The sequence below is a fragment of the Hippocampus bargibanti genome, linkage group LG02, assembly GCF_051943395.1.
Source record: "Hippocampus bargibanti isolate YZ-2025 linkage group LG02, ASM5194339v1, whole genome shotgun sequence".
Classification (NCBI taxonomy): domain Eukaryota; kingdom Metazoa; phylum Chordata; class Actinopteri; order Syngnathiformes; family Syngnathidae; genus Hippocampus; species Hippocampus bargibanti.
In genome coordinates, this window is record NC_142735.1 from 239,796 (window position 1) to 260,234 (window position 20,439).

The window sequence follows — 20,439 nt, forward strand, 5'->3', positions numbered from 1 at the left end:
ATAGAGAGAGATATAGATAGAGAGAGATAGAGATAGATAGAGTGAGAAACAGAGAGAGGGAGAGAGAGATAGAGAGAGATAGATATAGTATAGAGATAGAGATATAGATAGATAGAGAGAGACAGAGAGATAGAGAGAGAGATATAGAGAGAGAGAAACAGAGAGAGGGGTAGATAGAGAGAGTTATAGAGAGATAGAGATAGAGATAGAGAGAGACAGAGATAGAGAGAGATATAGAGAGAGAGAGAAACAGAGAGAGGGGTAGATAGAGAGAGATAGAGATAGAGATAGAGAGATAGAGATAGAGATAGAGATATAGATATAGAGAGACAGGGAAACAGCATAAGCAAGCTGTCAGGAAGGGTGGGTGGGTGGGTGGCACGTACTGTCTAAGCAAAGCGAGTGAAGCAGAGTGCGAGTGTCAAGAAAAAAAGAGCAGCATGTGAAATTCAAGCTGGAGGGAAGCGCAACCGGGCTCCAAGAACTGACCTCATCCGTGCGCCGCTTCCGTCTCACCTCATCATCCTCCTTGAAGAGGCACCTACAAGTGAGGAGATGTGAAGAAGCTTTCAAGTATGGCATGCGATGATGATTTCTGCCAATATGAAGGAGATGGTGACGGCCATACGCAGCGCTTTTATTTTGATAACTCTTCTCTACTTTTTCTTTTTGACGATGTGGTGAGTCCGACACGTTCAAGTAACCACATTTCATTTTTTTAAATCTTTTTCCTTAATTTTTTTTTAATCCCCAGATTGTTTTTTTTTTCTTGTCTAGTGTTAAAAGCACCACAGGACAGACAAGGAAGGATGAACGGATCTATCCGGAGAATTTTACGCGGATTTTAGATCGACTTCTGGATGGTTATGATAACAGGCTACGACCTGGATTCGGAGGTACCATTTTTAAAAATTAGAACATCCTTACTAATGTATTGCTGTTGACAGATTATAAACTCAACAGTAACTAAAATACTTTTTGAAGGACAACCGACGCCTGCGGACAAGTCGTGTCCATAATTTGTAAAATCACTTCAAATGACTTCCACTGAGCGTATTTTACAAAGATTCCACCGCATATAGCTATATTTTACGCGTTAAGACTCGCGCTGAATATTCAGGAAGTCTTGTTTTTGAGTTGGTGATGATTCCTGACATGACGTCACTGAAGGAACGCCCCTGACTGAGAAAGCGACACACAATGCATTTTGGGTACTTTGTTTGGTCTGAAAACTTCATGTTGATCCGCGTTGATGGCGAAATTAGAAGGAATACACATAAATAAAGCGATGGTGAATCGTTGTGTGTTGCACCAAGACTACTATTTGATACTAGTTGAAACAAATTCCCAGCAGACAAATCAGCCCATTTCCAACGGAGCTCGGGCGCCATCTTGTGCATTTTCCGGGACGCTACATTGGAGTCCAGACGCCACAAAATGATACGGAAGGACTTCTTTTATCGATCGCAAACATGTATGCTTTCCTCTTCAGAACTATTTGAATCATATTCATAACTGGGTGAGTCACAAGAAAGCATCTTCTCCGAATCTGAAGCCATTGTTTTGATTCTAGAGCAAGGCAAGACGTCCTTGCGTGACGTCACGGACAAGGGGGCGGGACCTGCTGAAACTCGACATCTCCGATGTCATTTTGAAGTAGTTTTGGGACACTTTTAAGTCATTTTTATTGGTGTTTTGCATTTGACTAAAACTATCAGCCTGCGTGTTTTGGGTATTTTAGAACCTATAAAACGTTTTTCTGTTTTCTGTCAGTTAGGTAACAAAAAAAATGGTGTCGGTTGTCCTTTAAAGTGTCCCAAAAATGCCACACAATGAACTTGAAAACTGGGGAAATTCAGAAAGTCCCACCCCCTTGTTTGTGACGTCACACCAGGATACTCCTTCACAAACTGAGAGTTCACATTCATAGAAGATGCTTTCTTGTTACTCATGCAGTTGTGAATATGATTCCAATAGTTCTGAAGAGGAAAGCATAAATGTTTGCAATCGATTAAAGAAGTCCTTCCGTCTCATTTTGAGCCGTTTGGACTTCAATGTAGCGCCCAGAAAATGCACAAGATGGCGCACAAGCTCCATTGGAAATGGGCTGATTTGTCCGCTGGGAATTTGTGTAAATTTACACCTTCTTTACGCGTGTTACCGCAATTGGCTGCGACACACAACGATACACCATCGCGTTATTTATGTCGTTTCCTTCTAATTTCGCCATCAAAATGGTGTTTTCAGATGAAAAAAAGTACCCAAAATGCAATTGTGTGTCGCTTTCTCGATCACGGGCGTTCCCTCCTTGACAACTCGAAAACAAGACTTCCTGAATATTCAGCGTGAGTCTTAAAATGTGAAATATAGCCATATGCGGTGTAAATATTTGTAAAATGCGTTCAGTAGAAGTCACTTGAAGTGATTTTACAAATTATGGACGCAACTTTTCCCGAGGTGTCGTTTGTCTTTTAAGCGTGAATAAGACTATTGGATTGCAACTCGAGTTGAAAATGTGATTTACTGTCTCATCAGGTCCCGTGACTGAAGTCAAGACAGATATTTATGTGACAAGTTTTGGTCCTGTCTCAGATGTTGAAATGGTAAGCACTGCAATTGTTACAGCTTCATATACAGTGATACCTTGCCTTACAAACTTAATTGCTTCCCAGAAAGTGTGTGAAAGGCGAAAAATGTGTATTCCCAACATTAATTTCCCATAGTAAACCATTAAAATGAGAATAATCTGTTCCCAGTTCCCCATAAAACATAATTTTCTACTTTCTACTTTTCTAAGCCTTAAAACTACACAAAATATACCTTATTTTATGTAAAATAAATGCGCGTTTTTTTAACATTCGGAAAGCGAAAAGTTCGTTAGCTAAAGCAGTTGTAAGCCTTGGTATCACTGTATTGTATTTCACTCATATTCACTGCAAAAAAAAACAGAATCATCATAGTCACTAACATTTCTGAAGTGGCGGGCCGTGCATGGCACTCCGAGGCCTTCACTAATGCTACGTCTGTTGCTTAGACAACACAGAAGTTTGTCTTTTGTGTCCTCTTCGGTTTAACACTAGCCTGTGGTGGGGTCTTTTTCGGTCCCATAATAGCAAATGTACTCCACTCGATAGCAAACCATGTCCGCACGCAAGGAAGGCGTGGAAGACTAGTCCACCAGCCACCGTGGCGCTGTTCGACCGTGTTAAAAGTAATTTGTATTCCAAGATTATATTCTCGCAAATTTAATGTTCGTAAGACGAAAAGTTGGTGAGCTAAAGCGTTCATAAACGGTATCACTGTACATTTAGTTCATGGAGATCAGTCATGGTGGGAGTGGGGGTTAAGTTACCTACTTACTAATCAGCACCACACAACAAAGTAAATTGAAAATGTAATATTACATATTTTTGCCTTGTTTCTCGGTTTTCATGTTTTAGGAGTACACAATGGACGTGTTCTTTCGGCAGACGTGGGTGGACCGCAGGTTAATGTATGAAGGCCCGATTGAGATTTTAAGGCTGAATAACTTGATGGTGACCAAAGTTTGGACTCCAGACACTTTCTTCAGAAACGGCAAGAAGTCAGTGGCCCATAACATGACGGCACCCAACAAACTGTTCCGCATTATGAAGAACGGAACCATTCTCTACACCATGAGGTACTGTGAGATTAACTTTTATGGGTTTTTCTTAATTAGCATTTAGAAAGGGAGTCAATAATTCATAGCTTGTCAGAATTCAAACTGTGATTTCATCTGTGATGTCTACGCTTGTTGTGAAAAATCTTGAGCCTCAATACTTAAAATTCCAGTGCTCTATTTTTGTAGCTAGCGGATATCTTTCTCCCACAAAATCCTTATGTATGCTGAAAAAGATGAACTCATTCACTGCCATTTATTCGGGAATTGAAAATACGACATGGAGCGCCTTTCCCGAAGTTGTTTGGGTTTTGTGTTTTCATGCTTGGGTGCCGATAAAGCGCTGGCCAGACCTCTGGCAATGTTTTTTCCCCTTCCACGAGGGGGAAGCATTTCCATTTTTTCCATGTTAGCGCTATGTTCCCGCTTCAGCTGTTGTTGAAGCGCTATATAAAACGATTTGTATGTATTGTATTGTATTTCGTACAACCACCACATTTCAAGCTCAGATAACACCAGACCCATATAACAGATTGACATCGTATACTATCCTGTCGTGTAAATGTGACGTCGGCCATTTTGAATGGATTTCAACTTACGACCGTTTGACTTACGAAGATAGGCTAACCCTCGCTCCTACATTCCTTATGGAATGTGACTCTCCTTCCAAACAGTAACTCCCTCCCTCCCACCTCATTCCATCAAGCCATCAACAGCCATTACAAAGGTAAATAAAATGACTTTATTATACAGTACAGTTTATTTCTTTAATTATACACTCTGTCTGGGAACCAATTAAGTTTGTAATCCAAGGTATCACTCTAGAACTGTATAGTGCCTTTTGCATTTTTTAATGATGATACCAGTGCAGCGTGTGATTCTGATTTTAGCACAGGTAACATCTGACTTACGACCAACTCGACATCTCACTCTCACATAGCAATCGAACGTGTGATGGCACCAGAGGGGTAGGGGGGGGGGGGGGGTTGCAAGTCATTTAGCGTCCAAGAGTATTCAACATTTGGAATGGATTTCGACTTACATCCATTTTTTGACTCGGAACGGAACTCGGTCGTAAGTCAGATGCTACCTGTTATTGCATCAAAATAAAAATTTTATCCAGTGGACGTGTTTCATTATAGCAGAAACTGTGTGTTTCCTGTCATTTTTTTTAACAATATCCCTTTTTTTCTGTCTAATGGTTAACAGATTAACAATTAGTGCGGAATGTCCCATGAAGCTCGTGGACTTCCCCATGGATGCACATGCGTGCCCCCTCAAGTTTGGAAGCTGTAAGTTTTCCTTGAGTGTGAATGTGTGGTGCAAAAACAAAACAAAAATAACTCCCTCACTGTTTCCATTTTGGCGCTGAAATCGATTCTTTGTTGAAAAGCACAAAATGTAAGTCTGCTCATTTGAACAAATGACGTGTATTTCATTGTCACGCACGGCAGTGAACAATGAAAGCTCAACTCAGCGCCATTGTTTATGATGACTCTACTGGTCAGCAAAAAAAAAAAAAAGGCCAATTAACGCTGCTACTGCCCCCAAAAAAAGAATAGCTCATTCTTATCAGAGAGAAGCAGCCATTTGCAGATATTATCTGCAAAAGAGAAGCAAAAAGGAATGGAAATCACGTTTGCCTTTGGTCTTGGACAATCTATGTCAATTACACTGCAAGGTGACATTGGAGAGAACAAACTCCATACCTGTCAAGCAGCCGTATTTTGCCGTATTCGGTACGATTTGTGCACATTTTTCGATGTGTGCGGCATACAAGAAAGTTTGTACGGGAAACGCAACAACTGTTACATATAATTTTGAGACATTTTCAATCCGTTTTCATCATTAAATATTAGCGGTAACCTTAATGATAACAAATACAGTGATACCATGGCTTACGAACTTAATTGGTTCCCAGACAGAGTGTGTAAGGTGAAAAGTATGTATCCCAAAAAATAATTTCCCATAGGAAACCATTAAAATGAGAATAATCCGTTCCCAGGTCCCCATAAAACATAATTTTCTACTTTCTAATTTTCTTTAAAGTACACAAAATATACCTTATTTTATGTATAATAATGTGCTGTGGTATTATAATTAAAGAAATAAACTGTACTATATAATAAAGTCGTTTTATTTACCTTTGTGATTGTTGTTGAAGGCTTGATGGAATGGAGTGGCCGGTTTCATCAGCATTAAACACTTGATGAGGAACGTAACCTTCTTCTTTCCCCATCTTGAGGAATGATCCCTAGTAGGTGCTTTCTCTGTCATAATGGTATATAGTTCCTCATCAATTGTGTTGTGTTTAGCTGGGTTGATAGCTTTGTGCATCAAGTGTACAGATGGCTTGTGTGGGTTGTTTGTGGAGCCTGATTGATGGGATATTTTAACCTTGCAGTCTACACTCTGCCTTTGAACTATCAAAGTTGAAACTCTCTCACTGTCGTCTGCCTGTCTCTTTAATGTTTAAACCACCCCCCCACACTGCTGCGTTCTTGACCAATTATGTGGCTTTAACCGAAGACTGGGGACGGGGAATAGAGGAACAAAAACAGTTGGCTACCATTTTGTTGTTAGAAGAACGGGCTCATTCGCGAACGACACATCACTCATTGAGGCAGCTCCGTGTACGGAAAATGTTCGTATGCCAAGGTAAAGTTCGTATGTCAAGGTAAAATTGTCATAAATGTAACGTTCGTAAACCGAAAAGTTCGTAAGCCAAGGGGTTCGCAAACAAAGGTATCACTGTATATATAATACAGTGATACCTTGGTTTAAGTGACCTTGAGCGTTTTGAAACGCGGTTATAAATGAAATGTATTCTTCTTATTATTATTAGCGAACTATTAGCTAGCTAGTTTTCTATCTATTTGGGTTACTTCCGGATTGAGTGAACGCTGGCCGCTGCTCACCCACAGGACAAAACTTCCTGTGACTGTAAAGTGACCTTGAGAGTTTTGAAAGGCGCTCATAAATGAAATGTATTAGAGTAAAGTCTCGTTATATCGATATTCAAGGGAGTCCGAAAAAATATCGATATAACCGGGACTATCGATATATCCGACCCTGTTTGCATGTAATTTTCTCCGTGCGTGCATAGAAATAGTATCGATATAACCGGGACTATCGATATATCCGATATCGATGTAACCAGACTTTACTGTATTATTATTATTATTTGTGAAATTTTTTTTATAAAATTGCACAATGAAATATTATACACACACCTTTGTCTTTTTTCTCAGTAAGGAAAAATTGTCTGCAGGTAACAGTCACATTGAAATTCGCAGGTTTTTTTATATGAAATTCCCTTTTTTTATAATAATGATAAAAATAATAATAATTATCCACAATTTTTCGGTTATTTAACCTCCACGTCCTCCTTATCATCTTGGTGCTCACCTTCAGACAGGAAGAAACGACCACGGATGTGATGTGGCCTGAAGCAAAGGAAAGGTCATATTTTCTTGCTGCGCCTAAGGATAGCAAAGACCTATGTAGCTATTTTCCATATCTGCCATGTGTGTGTGTGTGTGTGTGTGTGTGTGTGTGTGTTGCACCCCCACCTTCCTTTTCTCCTTTGATTTCCTTCCCTGCGCTCTCCTGTTTGCTTCTCCATCTGGACTCGTACGCGCACTCCATGACACACAAGAGTCATTTCGTTTTGGCAGCACAGTTGCTATCCTGCCGGTTGGGAGTCCCATAGGGAGGTGGAAGGCAAAGACAGCTGTCATTTTCGTGTGCAAATGAAATATTGTGACATAGAACGGCATTTTGATATGTATTCAGTCAGAATGAATGGTATTTTCTGCAGAGATAATAATAATAATAATACATTTGATTTCTAAGCGCCTTTCAAAACTCTCAAGGACACTTTACAGTCACAGGATATGTCAGGAGAGTGGGCAAAAAGTGCATGGGACTCAAGTAAAGATGAAAAAAAGATGGTGAAAGCTACTGTCAATAATCCAATCCCTTAAATGAAAGTACAAAACCGAAATACAGTGATATCTTGGTTTACGAACTTTTCAGTTTACGAATGTACATTTTACGTTGGCATACGAACTTTTTCGTACACAGAGCTGCCTCAATGAGTGATGTGTCATTCGCGAATGAGCCCGTTCTTCTAACAACAAAATGGCACCCGACTGTTTTGTCCTCTATTCCCCGCCCCCAGTCTTCGGTTAAAGCCACATGATTGGTCAAGAACGCAGCAGTGAGGGGGGGGGGGGTTAAATATTATATTAGATATTATATTATATTAGAGAGACAGGCAGACGACAGCGAGAGCGTTTCAACTTTGATAGTTCAAAGGCAGAGTGTTGACTGCAAGGTTAAAATATCCCATCAATCATTCTCCACAAATAACCCGCACAATCCATCTGTACACTTGATGCAAAAAGCTATCAAGCCAGCTAAACAGAACACAATTGATGAGGAACAAGGTAAAATTATCGCAGAGAAAGCACCTGCTGATGCTTATTGCTGATGAAAGCGGCCACTCCATTCCATCAAGCCATCAACGACCATCACAAAGGTAAATAAATCGACTTTATTATACAGTAGTTTATTTCTTTAATTATAATACCATAGCACATTTATTATACATAAAATAAGGTATATTGTGTGTAGTTTTAAGGCTTATTTAGTTGAAAATTACGTTTTATGGGAACCTGGGAATGGATTATTCTCATTTTAATGGTTCCTATGGGAAATAAATTTTTGAGATACACATTTTTCACCTAACACACTGTCTGGGAACCAATTAAGTTCGTAAGCCAAGGTATCACTGTATATCCATTTCTTCAGTCGTAGTATGAACCACTTGACATTCAGCGATGTTTCTTCATTATACACAGATGCCTATCCCAAAACTGAGATGATCTATACTTGGACCAAAGGTCCGAAGCACTCTGTGGAGGTCCCTCCCGAGTCGTCGAGCTTGGTTCAGTACGATCTGATCGGACAGACGGTCTCCAGTGAAACCATCAAATCCATCACAGGTGAGACTCTGACAGGTGCTGACTTTGCCTTCATGTTTCATAGTCAAATTTCCGGAGCCGTTCAATACACCTCAAAGCTAAATGCACAATTTAAAGGACAACCGACACCTCCGGACAAGTTGCATCTATAATTTGTAAAATCACTTCAAATGACTTCTACTGAGTGCGTTTTACAAAGATTCCAACCGCATATAGCGAGATGTTACGTTTTAAGACCCGCGCTGAATACTCATGAAGTCTTGTTTTCGAGTTGATGACGATGCCCTATGTGACGTCACAAAGGGAACGCCCCTGACCGAGAAAGCGACACACAATGCATTTTGGGTAAGATGCTTTCTTGTTACTCATCCAGTTATGAATACGATTCAAATAGTTCTGAAGAGGAAAGCATCAATGTTTGCAATCGATTAAAGAAGTCCTCTGGTATCAATTCGAGCCGTCAAGACTCCAATGTAGCTTCCCAGAAAATTGCAGAAAAAAGTTGGCGCCCAAGCTCCATTGGAAATGGGCTGATTTGTCTGCTGGGAATTTGTGTCAACTGGTATCAAATAGTAGTCTTGGTGCAACACACAACGATTCACCATCGCGTTATTTATGTGCATTCCTTCTAATTTCGCCATCAATGCGGATCAACATGAAGTTTTCAGACCAAACAAAGTACCCAAAATGCATTGTGTGACACTTTCTCGGTCAGGGGCGTTCCTTCCGTGACGTCAGGAATCGTCACCAACTTGAAAACAAGACTTCCTGAATATTCAGCGCGAGTCCTAAAACGTAAAATCTAGCTATATGCCGTGTAATCTTTGTAAAATACAGAAGTCATTTCAAGTGATTTTACAAATTATGGACACAACTTGTCCCGAGGCGTTGGTTATCCTTTAAAGGGTATTTAAAATGACTTCAAAAAAAAAACATCATCTGTCCAAAAAGTGACATTTACCCGAAATGCAACGCGTCAGAATGTTTTTCTTGTTTTCCTCATACCTGTTTTGCATCCACAGGTGAATATGTGGTGATGACGATCTTCTTCCATTTGAAACGAAAAATGGGCTACTTCATGATTCAGACATATATCCCTTGCATCATGACAGTAATCCTCTCCCAAGTGTCATTCTGGATAAATAAAGAGTCGGTGCCGGCGCGCACAGTTTTTGGTAAGTGGACCTACCTCACTGATTGTCTTCAACCTTTTGGGTGGCTGTTAATTTGTTGTGAGTACCTCTTTTCTCCATGTAATTACGGCGAAGATCAAGAGTTTCCCTCTTGATATGCAGTGTTCTCTGAAAGCTATGATTAGACATGAGCAAAAGTCATTTTGCTGCAGCTTTGAAGTACAATGGTGCCAACACAAATGGCGCTGAGAGAAGATTTCAAACAATTGCAAAACCATTCCAACAACTTTCCTCTCTTTCTATACATAACATACAGAAGGAGAAGAAAAAAAAACATTTCTCGTTGAGTCAAATTCTATTTTTAAATGCGCGTTCCTGGGATCTGAGAGGATATTTAAGAATCATTTGACAGAAGAATTGAAAGGAGAATATACCAAAAAATTATTGAGGCTACAAGAGAAGGCGGGAAGCAAGCAGAGGGGCATAGGGAGGGTGGGCTTTTGTAGCAATGCTGGTCAAACGTTGACAACGCCATTCCACGAATGAAGAGGGGCAATATTAAATTAAATTAAATCACAATACAGTACAATTCAATAAAAAACAATACAACAATATAAAATTACATTACTAAAATAAAAATGAAAAAGGAAAATGAAAAAATGAAAAAATGAAAAAAATGAAAAAAAAAGAGAAATTAAAAATTAAAAATTAAAAATTATGAAAACAATGAAAAAAATAAAAAAAATTAAAAAATGAAAACGAAAAAAATAAAAAAATGAAAACAATGAAAAAAAAAGAAAAAAAAAGAAAACAGTAAAAAAGAGAAAAAAATAAAAAAATTTAAAATTTAAAATTTAAATTTAAAATTTAAAATTTAAAATCCGAAAATCCAAAATTAAAAATAAAAAGATAAAAAGATAAAAAGATAAAAATTGTCCGAGAAGGGAAAATGGCATCCGATTTTTTCATCCATTAGTCCATAAGTGATTATTTTTCTGGTCCCTCACCTTGGATCTTTTTGCCATGATTGGCCGTGCCAAGGACATAAATCCTCAGACAAATTAGCTATAGTTTGCCATTGTAAAAGCTCCGTTCATGGTCAAAAGTCCAAACCTTTTAATTGACACTTGGAGATTCTATAGCCACTGTTCGAAATGAAACACAGCACCTTCTCCCAATAAAACATAATTTCTTATGCAGCACATTCTCTGAAAGGCTTTACGACCTACCAAATAATGTTGATGACGAGTCCACAAGCATTCCCTCACCGAGCATTCCCTCTTGGTTGCCTATGATTGACGTGCAATTATATCGCGGTCACCTCCGGTAGTAAGGAGGTGCATTTATGTTGAGGAAGGACTCTGTGGCACACAGAATGTTTTGCCAATGTCATGGGGATTTTCTCTAAATTGAACTACAGTGATAGCTCAGCTTCCGAACGCTTTAGCTCACAAACTTTTCGCCTTCAGAACATTAAATTTGTGAGAATATAGTCTTGGCTGATGAACTAGTTTTCGGCGGACGAACCAAACCACACGGCGCCACGGTGGCTGGCGGACTTGTTTTTGTCACCCCGTTACTTTGAGTGCAGACATGGTTTGTTATCGAGTGGTGTACTTTTGCTATTATGGGACCTAAAAAGACCCCACCACAGGCTAGTGTTAAGCCGAAGAGGACACAAAAGAAAATTGCAGTCGAGCAGAAGAAGGAAGGAGATCATCAAGAAACACGAACGAGGTGTGCGTTTGTGTGACTTAGCGTCCCAGTACCAGTACGCTAAGTTGACCATTGCTACGTGTGGCTCAGGGTGTTTCGGTGTTGTCTAAGCAACATTCTCAGGCAATAGAAGAGGTTGAAAAACTTCTGTTGATTTGGATTAATGAAAAGCAGGTAGCAGGGGAAAGTGTGAGTGAAGGAATTATCGCAGAGAAAGCACGGCAACTTCACTCAAATATCGTCAAGAGGCAACCTGGAAGTTCGTCATCCATTGATGATTTCAAGGCTAGCTACGCATGGTTCGAGAACTTTAAGCGTCGTACAGGGATTCATAGTGTCATTCGTCATGATGAGGCAGCCAGTTCTGAAGATAAAGCTGTCAAAGCTGAGGATATTATCGCCAAGAAAGCACGGCAACTTCACTCGGATATCATCAAGAGGCAACCTGGAAGTTCATCATCCATTGACAACTACCATCGCAAAGGCAAATAAAACGACTTCATTATACAGTACAGTTTATTCCTTGAATTACAATACAAGAGCACATTTATTATACATAAAATAACATATTTTGTGTAGTTTTAAGCCTTATTTCGGAGAAAATTATGTTTTATGGGGACCTGGCAACGGATTATTCTCATTTCAATGGTTTCTTATGGGAAATGAATGTTTGGAAGACGAACTTTTCACCTTACACACACATTCTGGGAACAAATTAAGTTAGTAAGCTGAGGTATCACTATATTGCTTTTGGTTAATGACGCAGAGGGCGAATGGTACACTGTTAGCAAAGAGAGAGAGAGAGTGAAAGAGAATCTTTCTATTTTTGTAGCAACCACCCATGACCTTGTATACACTCTCACATACGCATTCATCTCATCTAATTTTTCATGGCGCTGTGACAGCGACAATGTGACATTCCGTCACATTGTGTCCTTTAGCGGTGTCATGCATACCTTTAGAGTTTAGTTCATCTGGTGCTTTTTGACATTGTACATCATAGATGTATAATGTCGATCCCTGCGTGGGTAGTCAGTGGCGCTACCCACGGAGCCATTTTTGATAACAGCGTTACATAAAATTTACTGTATTTTCCGGTTGTATAAGACTGATGGAGAATAAGAAGTTATCATATTTTAAAGTTTCATGCTGTTATATGCTTAGTCAACATGTGTGACTCGAATACACAATTGAAGCTCAGACAACCTGGAGTCAATCTGAGGTCAACAGACACGGCTTGTTAAACTGTCATCTTCATCTAGGAGATCTGGCCTTGGACAGAATTTAGGACTTGGGAAACTCCTTATCACAGGAGTAATTTAGGACTTGGAACACCTTCACAGGAAGAGCTCATTAGCCTCGTTACCAATTTATCAGTTCATGGAAAAGACAATGTTTTATTGCTTAGACCTGTTCATGCTTAGAACTCAAGAGGTGTGGTATTCTAATCAAGAAAACTATGTTTTACTAATGTATCACTTTAATTTGCATATACTCTCAATAAATAGCTTGGCACAGTGCTGCATAATTCCGGCATCTGTCATGAATGGCTGCGTCTCCTTGCCGGAAATAAAAAGACAATCTTTCTGGGATCGAGTCTGAGTCCACAGTGTCTGATCGAACATCTCTGACAAAGGCGCACCCAAAAGATTTGATTTTCTTCAAAAGCAAACTTAAAAAAAAAAACCACCCGGGGAGGGAAATCAAAAACCATCATTGTACAAATCTAACTGGCTATCTAGCTAGCTAGCTATTTGCTGTCTATTAGCTATTTAACTAACTAGCTTGCTATCTAGCTATTTGCTGTCTATTAGCTATTTAACTAACTAGCTTGCTATCTAGCTATTTGCTATCTATCTATCTATCTATCTATCTATCTATCTATCTATCTATCTATCTATCTATCTATCTATCTATGATCTATCCAGCCATCCATCAAATCTAATCTAATCTAATCTAATGTAATCTAATCTAATCTAATGTAATCTAATCTACCTATCTATTATCTAGCTAGCTAACTATCTATTAACTAGCTATTAGCTAACTGTCAGCCACACGCCCCAGTTGCTGCTCACCCACAGAAAAAAAAGTATCCTCTGACTGTAAAGTGACCTTGAGAGTTTTGAAAGGCGCTTAGAAATGAAATGGATGATAATATCTGACATCACATGACTTCTGACCCAAATACTTACAAACGCTCTTTTGGAACCCCATGAAGGCATCACCACCGTGCTGACAATGACGACTCTCAGCATCAGCGCTCGCCACTCCCTTCCCAAGGTGTCTTACGCGACGGCGATGGATTGGTTTATTGCAGTTTGCTTCGCCTTCGTCTTCTCTGCCCTCATTGAGTTTGCTGCCGTCAACTATTTCACCAATGCGGAGCTCGAACGGGCTAAAAAGAAGCCGGCCAAATGCCCCCCTGGACCCCAAAGCACACCGGTCAAGGTCAAGGGGACGGAGGAAGTGCTACAGGTAACGTTTATGTCCCTCAAAGATAAATGGGGCAGATAGTCTGACAACATGCAATTATACAGCATAGATCTCACTGGAACTTTAAAGGACAACCAACACCATTTTTTTTTTGTTTCCTAACTGACATCAGAAAAACGTTTTTTTAGCATCTAAAACACCCAAAACACGCAGTATGATATTTTTAGTCAAATGCAAAACACCAATAAAAATGACTTAAAGTGTCTAAAAAGTACTTTAATTTGAAACAGGAAGTAGCCTGTTTCAGAAGGTCCCGCCCCCTTGTTCGTGGTGTCACCCCAAGACGTCTTGCCTTGCTGGAGAATCAAAACAATGGCTTCAGATTCGCAGAATATGCTTTCTTGTTACTCATCCAGTTATGAATGTGACTGAAATAGTTCTGAAGAGGAAAGCATACATGTTTGCAATCGATTAAAGAATTTATTCCGTGTCATTTTGAGGTATCTGGGGGCGGGAAATGTAGAATCAGAATCAGAATCATCTTTATTGCCAAGTATGTAGAACACACAAGGAATTTGTTTGCGGTCGAACACGCTGCACTAGTATCATCATCAAAAAAATTGCAAAGAGGCACTATACAGTTCAATTTGGGCTACTGTTCAAAGAGTTAATGGCTTGGGGGAAGAATCAGCCCGTTTCCACAGGCTGATTAATTCCTTACACGGAGCTTTGTCGCCCTCTTCTGCCTCTTTTTTGTGCAACACGAAGTTTTCAGACCAAACAAGTACAGCAAAATACATTGACGTGATGGAAAGACTGCTACAATGTGTCCTTTTTTCGGTCAGGGGCGTTCCTTCAGTGACATCACGTACGGACTCGTCACCAACTCAAAAACAAGACTTCCGGAATATTCAGTGCAAGTCGGAAAACGTAAAATATAGCTATATGCATGCGGTTGAATCTTTGTAAAATACGCTCAGTAGAAGTCATTAGAAGCTATTTTACAAATTATGGACACAACTTGTCCGCAGACGTCGGTTGTCCTTTTATTGTTTTTTTGCATTTAACTAAAAATATCAGCCTGCGTGTTTTGGGCATTTTAGATTTTATAAAACGTTTTTCTGATGTCAGTTAGGAAACAATAAAATGGTGTCGGTTGTCCTTTAAGTGTCAATTGGAAAGATATAAAATCCCATTCTATTTATTGATCAATGCTCAGGAATGCATATGCCATTTTATTTCCGCTAAATTCTTTACATTGCCTCTTCAAATCCCACTATGTTGTAATCATGCCCGAATACAGTCGGGTGACAGCAGCACTTGAGTGGATTAAGTCGGTTTCCACGGAAACACAGCCTGGTTGCATCTATATAGGTTTTGTAGATTCCCTGCTCTTGCTAAACGGTGGAAATGATGTTTTATTCATAAAAAAAATGACGCTCATTATGTGATTGGTGCACTTTGACGGCATTTCACATGATGACAAGCAACCTATTATTGGATATCCTTATTGAACATAAAAACATTGAATATTTTCAGTTTGAGAGGTTGGGTGGTTGGGGGGGGGGGGGGGGTGGATTATTTCTGCAAATGCTTTAGTGTCAGGCAAGCTTCACACTTTTGCCATGCTGGAAAATATCAACTCCTAAAGGATAAGCTTCTTTGGACTCTATACGATGCCGTACTACCTACTTTGTCTTAAGCTTGTGTGAAATGAGGGAAATCCTTGATATGTGACATCTGCATCGGCTCATGATGACGGCCATCTGTGCGACGACGGGTGTCTGTAATCAGATCGACATGACAAGGTTTACATTGACATCCATAAACTTTGCAGTACGGGAGAGAAAATGCAAGGGGTTTTTATGGTTTACAAACAAATATGATAGATTTAGACACGTGTAGACATATCTGGATAGGTCAACATGACATTTGAACATTGAAGGACAACCGACACCATTTTTTCGTTTCCTAACTGACATCAGAAAAACGTTTTATAGGATCTAAAATACCCAAAACACACAGTATATTTTTAGTCAAATGCAAAACAGCAATAAAAAATGACTTAAAGTGTCCCAAAACTGCCACAAAATGAGGTCGGAAATGGGGAGATTCAGAAAGTCCCGCCCCCCTGTTCGTGACGTCACTATTGGTCACACACTGCCTTGCTCCAGAATCAAAACAATGCGTTCAGAGATTTTTCAGAGATTTGTTACTCATCCAGTTATGAATGTGATTCAAATCGTTCCGAAAAGGAAAGCATATATGTTTGCAATCGATTAAAGGACAACCGACGTCTCGGACAAGTTGTGTCCATACTTTGTAAAATGGCTTCAAATGACTTCGACTGGGCGTATTTTACAAAGATTCCACCGCATATAGCTCAATTTTACCTTTTAAGACTCGCGCTGAACATTCAGGAAGTCTTGTTTTTGAGTTGGTGATGAGTCCGTACGTGACGTCAGAAAAGGACCGCCTCCTCACCGTAAAAAAGACGAATTGTAGCGTCTTTCCATCATGTCAATGTATTTTGCTGTACTGTTTTTTTTAAACCATGTCTTACACCCAAAAGCCGCCAGCAGAGGGAGGCAAACTCCATGGAAAGATAGTATCAGCCTGTGGAAGCGAGGTGATTCATTCCTCACCGGAGCTGGTCGCCATTTTTCTGCCTCTTCTTGGGTGAGACATTCCCCGCTGCCCGTTTGCCTCAAAATGGCCCAAATAAATTCTTTAATCGATTGCAAACATGTATGCTTTGCTCATCAGGACTATTTGAATCACATTCATAACTGGATGTGTCACAAGAAAGCATATTCTCCGAATCTGAAGCCATTGTTTTGATTTAAAAGCTATGCAAGACGTCACGAAACTGGGGGGTTCAAATTGAAGTACTTTTTACACACTTTTCTGATGACTAAAAATATCAGTTAGGCTATAAAACGTTTTTCTGATGTCAAAAAATGGTGTCGGTTGTCCTTTATAATAAAAACTCTTCATACTGTTAGGTAATTGGTCGTTTCTTTGGTTGGAAGAACAAGTTGTTCTCTGAAGTACAAATATTCAAGTCAAACATTTTCAATTAAATTATTTCAATGATTAGTCACATTAATTGACTTTCATTTAACATTTCAAATGCTTGTTGTTTTTTTTTGTAATACAGTAAAGTCTCGTTATATCGATATTCAAGGGAGTCGGAAAAAATATCGATATAACCGGGACTATCGATATATCCGATATCGATATAACCAGACTTTACTGTAGTTTGTGTGAGGACCCCATTAATCAGGTGTACCCGGTAGCGGTCGGGTGTGAATTATTTAAATACATTTAACTCATTCACTGCCATTCACAAATTTATTCAGGAATTGAAAATATGACGTAGAGCGCCATTGTGGAATTTGTTCAGGTTTTGTTTTTTTTCTTGTTCGGGTGCCGATAAAGCGCTAGTCATTGCCTCTGGCAATGTTTTTTTTTCCCTTCCACAAGGGGGCAGCATTTTCCATTTTTCCATGTTCCCGCTTCAGCTGTTTTCAAAGCGCTATGTATTGTATCTTGGACAACCGCCTTCATTTCAAGCTCATATAACTCCAGATTCATATACCATTTATGAAATAACATTTTTTTCTGAAAGTGTCACAGTATCATCAGCACATTGTCATTTGCTCCCAACAGCAAAACCCAGACACCAATGGTAACCTGAGGAAGCGGATGAATTTCATTCCCCATCTGGACTCGCGGAACCACCAGCGAGCCCAATCCACGAGCAACATTTCATCAGTGTGGAGCGCCCGACCGCCCAGATCTTTAAACAGCCCCGTGAACGGCAGCTCATCTACCTTCTCTTGCTCCAACCCCATATCTGAAAGCGTGCTAAGCGTGGCTTCATCATCGGAAGAAAAACAGCTTGTGAAAAACAGGCCTCAGGCTACCGCTTCCACGCCAGACGTGACGGCGGGGACACCGTGCAAGCAGAATATCAGCTCCGCATCCTTGCAGCATCTGCTGGCGCTCAAACTGGAGCGCCTGCAGATGACGGGGAAGAAAGTGGAGCCAAAACAGACACCGTGCTCCCAGCCTACCACTGCCGGGATGGGAGGAACGAGTAAAATTGACAAGTATGCAAGGATCCTCTTTCCGGTGTCTTTTGGGGCATTTAACATGGTTTACTGGGTGGTTTACTTATCTAAGGATACGTTGGTAGCAAAAGCAGGCTAGAGTGTGGCGACACGCATGAAGCGCCATTTTGTTTCACAGATGGGAAGTGAAGGAGGAATACGTCTGTGTAAGCTCTGAGTCGTACAGTCGATAAAAAGGTTTCTTCAACCGTCATCTGTACTTCTTTGAAGGTGACGGATGTTTCGCTTCTCATCCGAGGCGCTTCGTCAGCGAATTACATTTCGCTGGTAGCTCCGGCCCTACATATACAGTATATCCCTAATGTCCAGAGGTGACGGTGCCGGATCTCTGCTATGATAGCTCCCTGCTCTGAGGTTGGGGGTGGGGGGAGCATGCTGATGACGTGATACCAGGACGAATGGGGCAATCAGGGCCAGTCATCGACCATAGTCAGTCAGAACAAAAGAAGTAATCAGCGTAGCCTAAGGGAATAGTCCTCAGCTCCCGCTGATCTTAGAGTTTCTTTTTTTCTGATTGATTATAATCTATGACTGGCCCTGATTGCCCCATTCGCCCTGGTATCACCTCATCAGCATGATTCCCCGAACCTCAGAGCAGGGATCTATCAAAGCAGAGGTCTGGCACTGCCACCTCTGGATATTAGGGATATATATATATATATATATATATATATATATAGGGCCAGAGCTACCAGCAAATTTTAGTTCACTGACGAATCTCCTCGGATGAGAAGCGAAACATCCGACACCTTCAAAGAAGTACAGATGACGGTTGAAGAAACCTTTTCATCGATGAAGAAGGAATATAAGAAACGTGAGGAATATGCTGCCAAAAAAAACATAATATAAGAACATTTATCTACGCAGAAAATGTTTTTTTTAATGAATAGCATTGGATCAAATCACTCAAGTTACAATCTTTTTTGATGAAATGTTTGATTTACTCTAAGTATGTAAATGAGCATACTGGATGATAATTTTCTCTTTTAATCTAGCTCAATGTGTATTCAAAAGTCTTTACTGGTTACTCCAGCAGTCCAGATAACGCATGAGATTGACTATTTTTCTATCCTGCATCTGGCAATTTGACTGGATATTGTTCACCGCCATTCTAAAACTGTACGTTATGTAAATTAATTTATTTAGGATCAAGGATTTTATTCTATTCTACAGTTTGCTGACATTTGAACATTAAGCTTAACCTTGTCAATGACCTGAAAGCAAACACTTGTATTGTAAGAAATGACCTGGTATAGATTTGACACTGAGTGATGTGTCGTTCGCGAACGAGCCGGATCTCTGAAGTGAACGAACAAGGAGCCAAAAATGAGAGCCGACTTTTCCCCCTTGATTTTCAGACATTTTCAATTGTAGATTTCAAAGGATTCATAAAAAAACTGATCTCAACCCAATCTATGCAATTCCAAGCAGGAAATATCCCCATTGTTGGGCAATTAAAGGCTTCTTATTCTCATTCTGATTCTGAAAACACTTTCTCAAAAAAAAATCATACCAGAATCATATGACAAAGAACATGCTGGAGTCCAAGAATGGGTGAAAAATGTGGTTACTACATGGAACGTGAAAGTTAGTGGATGCTTTCTGTGCACATATAAATAAAGCCATATAAATAAAAATATTTGATATTGTGTCTTTTTTTTTACACGAGTAATTCGTTTTTCACATAATTTTACATGATTTTTGGGAGTGAATTTATTTAAGCAACAAAAAAAAAAAAAATTAGGAGCCATTTGGGAGCCAAAAGAGCCGGATCTTTTTAGTGAGCCGAGCCAAAAGATCCCATCACTAATTCCCATCACTAATTCCCATGCAAGCCAGTGTAAGAATCTGCAAGAGGCGGGGCTGGGTTGTTGTGGGAGTGGCCACACCTGACTAACTCATTCACTGCCATTCCCGAATTTATTCGGAAATTGAAAACCATGACGTGGAGCGCCATTCCCAAGTTTTCTGTTTTTTTTTTCTTTCTCTCGTTTGCCTATAAATCGCTGGTCAAACCTCTAGCAATGTTTTTCCCTCCCACGATGGGGCTGTAATTGCCTTTTGTACAGCTGCCCCCATTTCAAGCCCGGACTCTGCTATGATTGGACCCTGCTCTCAGGTTGGGGGGAGCAGTGGACTACTCCCTGCGGCTACACTGATTACTTTTATTGTCCTGACTGATTACTTCTATTGTCCTGCCTGAGTATGTGGTCTACGACTGGCCTGATTGCCCCATTTGATCTGGTATCACCTCATCAGCATAACTAAGCCTACGTTGCCTAAGAAGTCGGTTGTAGGAACGATCCAAATTGAACCTCACCCCATCATGGTGATTTAGTGAAGGGTTTTGCTGCAAGGCGAGGTTGAAAAACTTCTGTTGATTTGGATTAACG

At 40.0% G+C, this 20,439-nt stretch overlaps 2 protein-coding genes across 31 annotated transcripts in view; one reads left to right on the forward strand and one right to left on the reverse strand.

Moving 5' to 3' along the window:
- The window catches only part of cfap100 (cilia and flagella associated protein 100), a 40,264-nt gene extending 26,455 nt beyond the window's left edge, over positions 1-13,809 (reverse strand). For 12 of the 30 annotated variants that reach the window (XM_089019287.1, XM_089019321.1, XM_089019269.1 and 9 more), the window contains exons 1-4: positions 13,670-13,809; positions 7,213-7,330; positions 7,049-7,122; positions 490-541 (exon numbers count right to left, since the gene is read on the reverse strand). In XM_089019287.1, coding sequence (XP_088875413.1) covers positions 490-494 — 5 coding nt within the window. In that variant the 5' untranslated portion in view covers positions 495-541; positions 7,049-7,122; positions 7,213-7,330; positions 13,670-13,809. Of the gene's footprint in view, positions 1-489; positions 542-7,048; positions 7,123-7,212; positions 7,331-9,633; positions 9,763-9,868; positions 9,937-10,990; positions 11,104-13,669 lie in introns of those variants that run through there. The other 18 variants (XR_016118119.1, XM_089019295.1, XM_089019346.1 and 15 more) reach the window with 6 other exon arrangements.
- gabra4 (gamma-aminobutyric acid type A receptor subunit alpha4) lies at positions 319-18,341 on the forward strand. Its single transcript, XM_089019376.1, has 9 exons — positions 319-680; positions 778-896; positions 2,536-2,603; positions 3,441-3,661; positions 4,850-4,932; positions 8,506-8,649; positions 9,651-9,803; positions 13,696-13,952; positions 17,583-18,341. The coding sequence occupies exons 1-9, from the start codon at positions 586-588 to the stop codon at positions 18,123-18,125; spliced, it is 1,683 nt and encodes a 560-aa protein (XP_088875502.1). The 5' UTR covers positions 319-585; the 3' UTR covers positions 18,126-18,341.
- Positions 18,342-20,439: the final 2,098 nt, after the last annotated feature.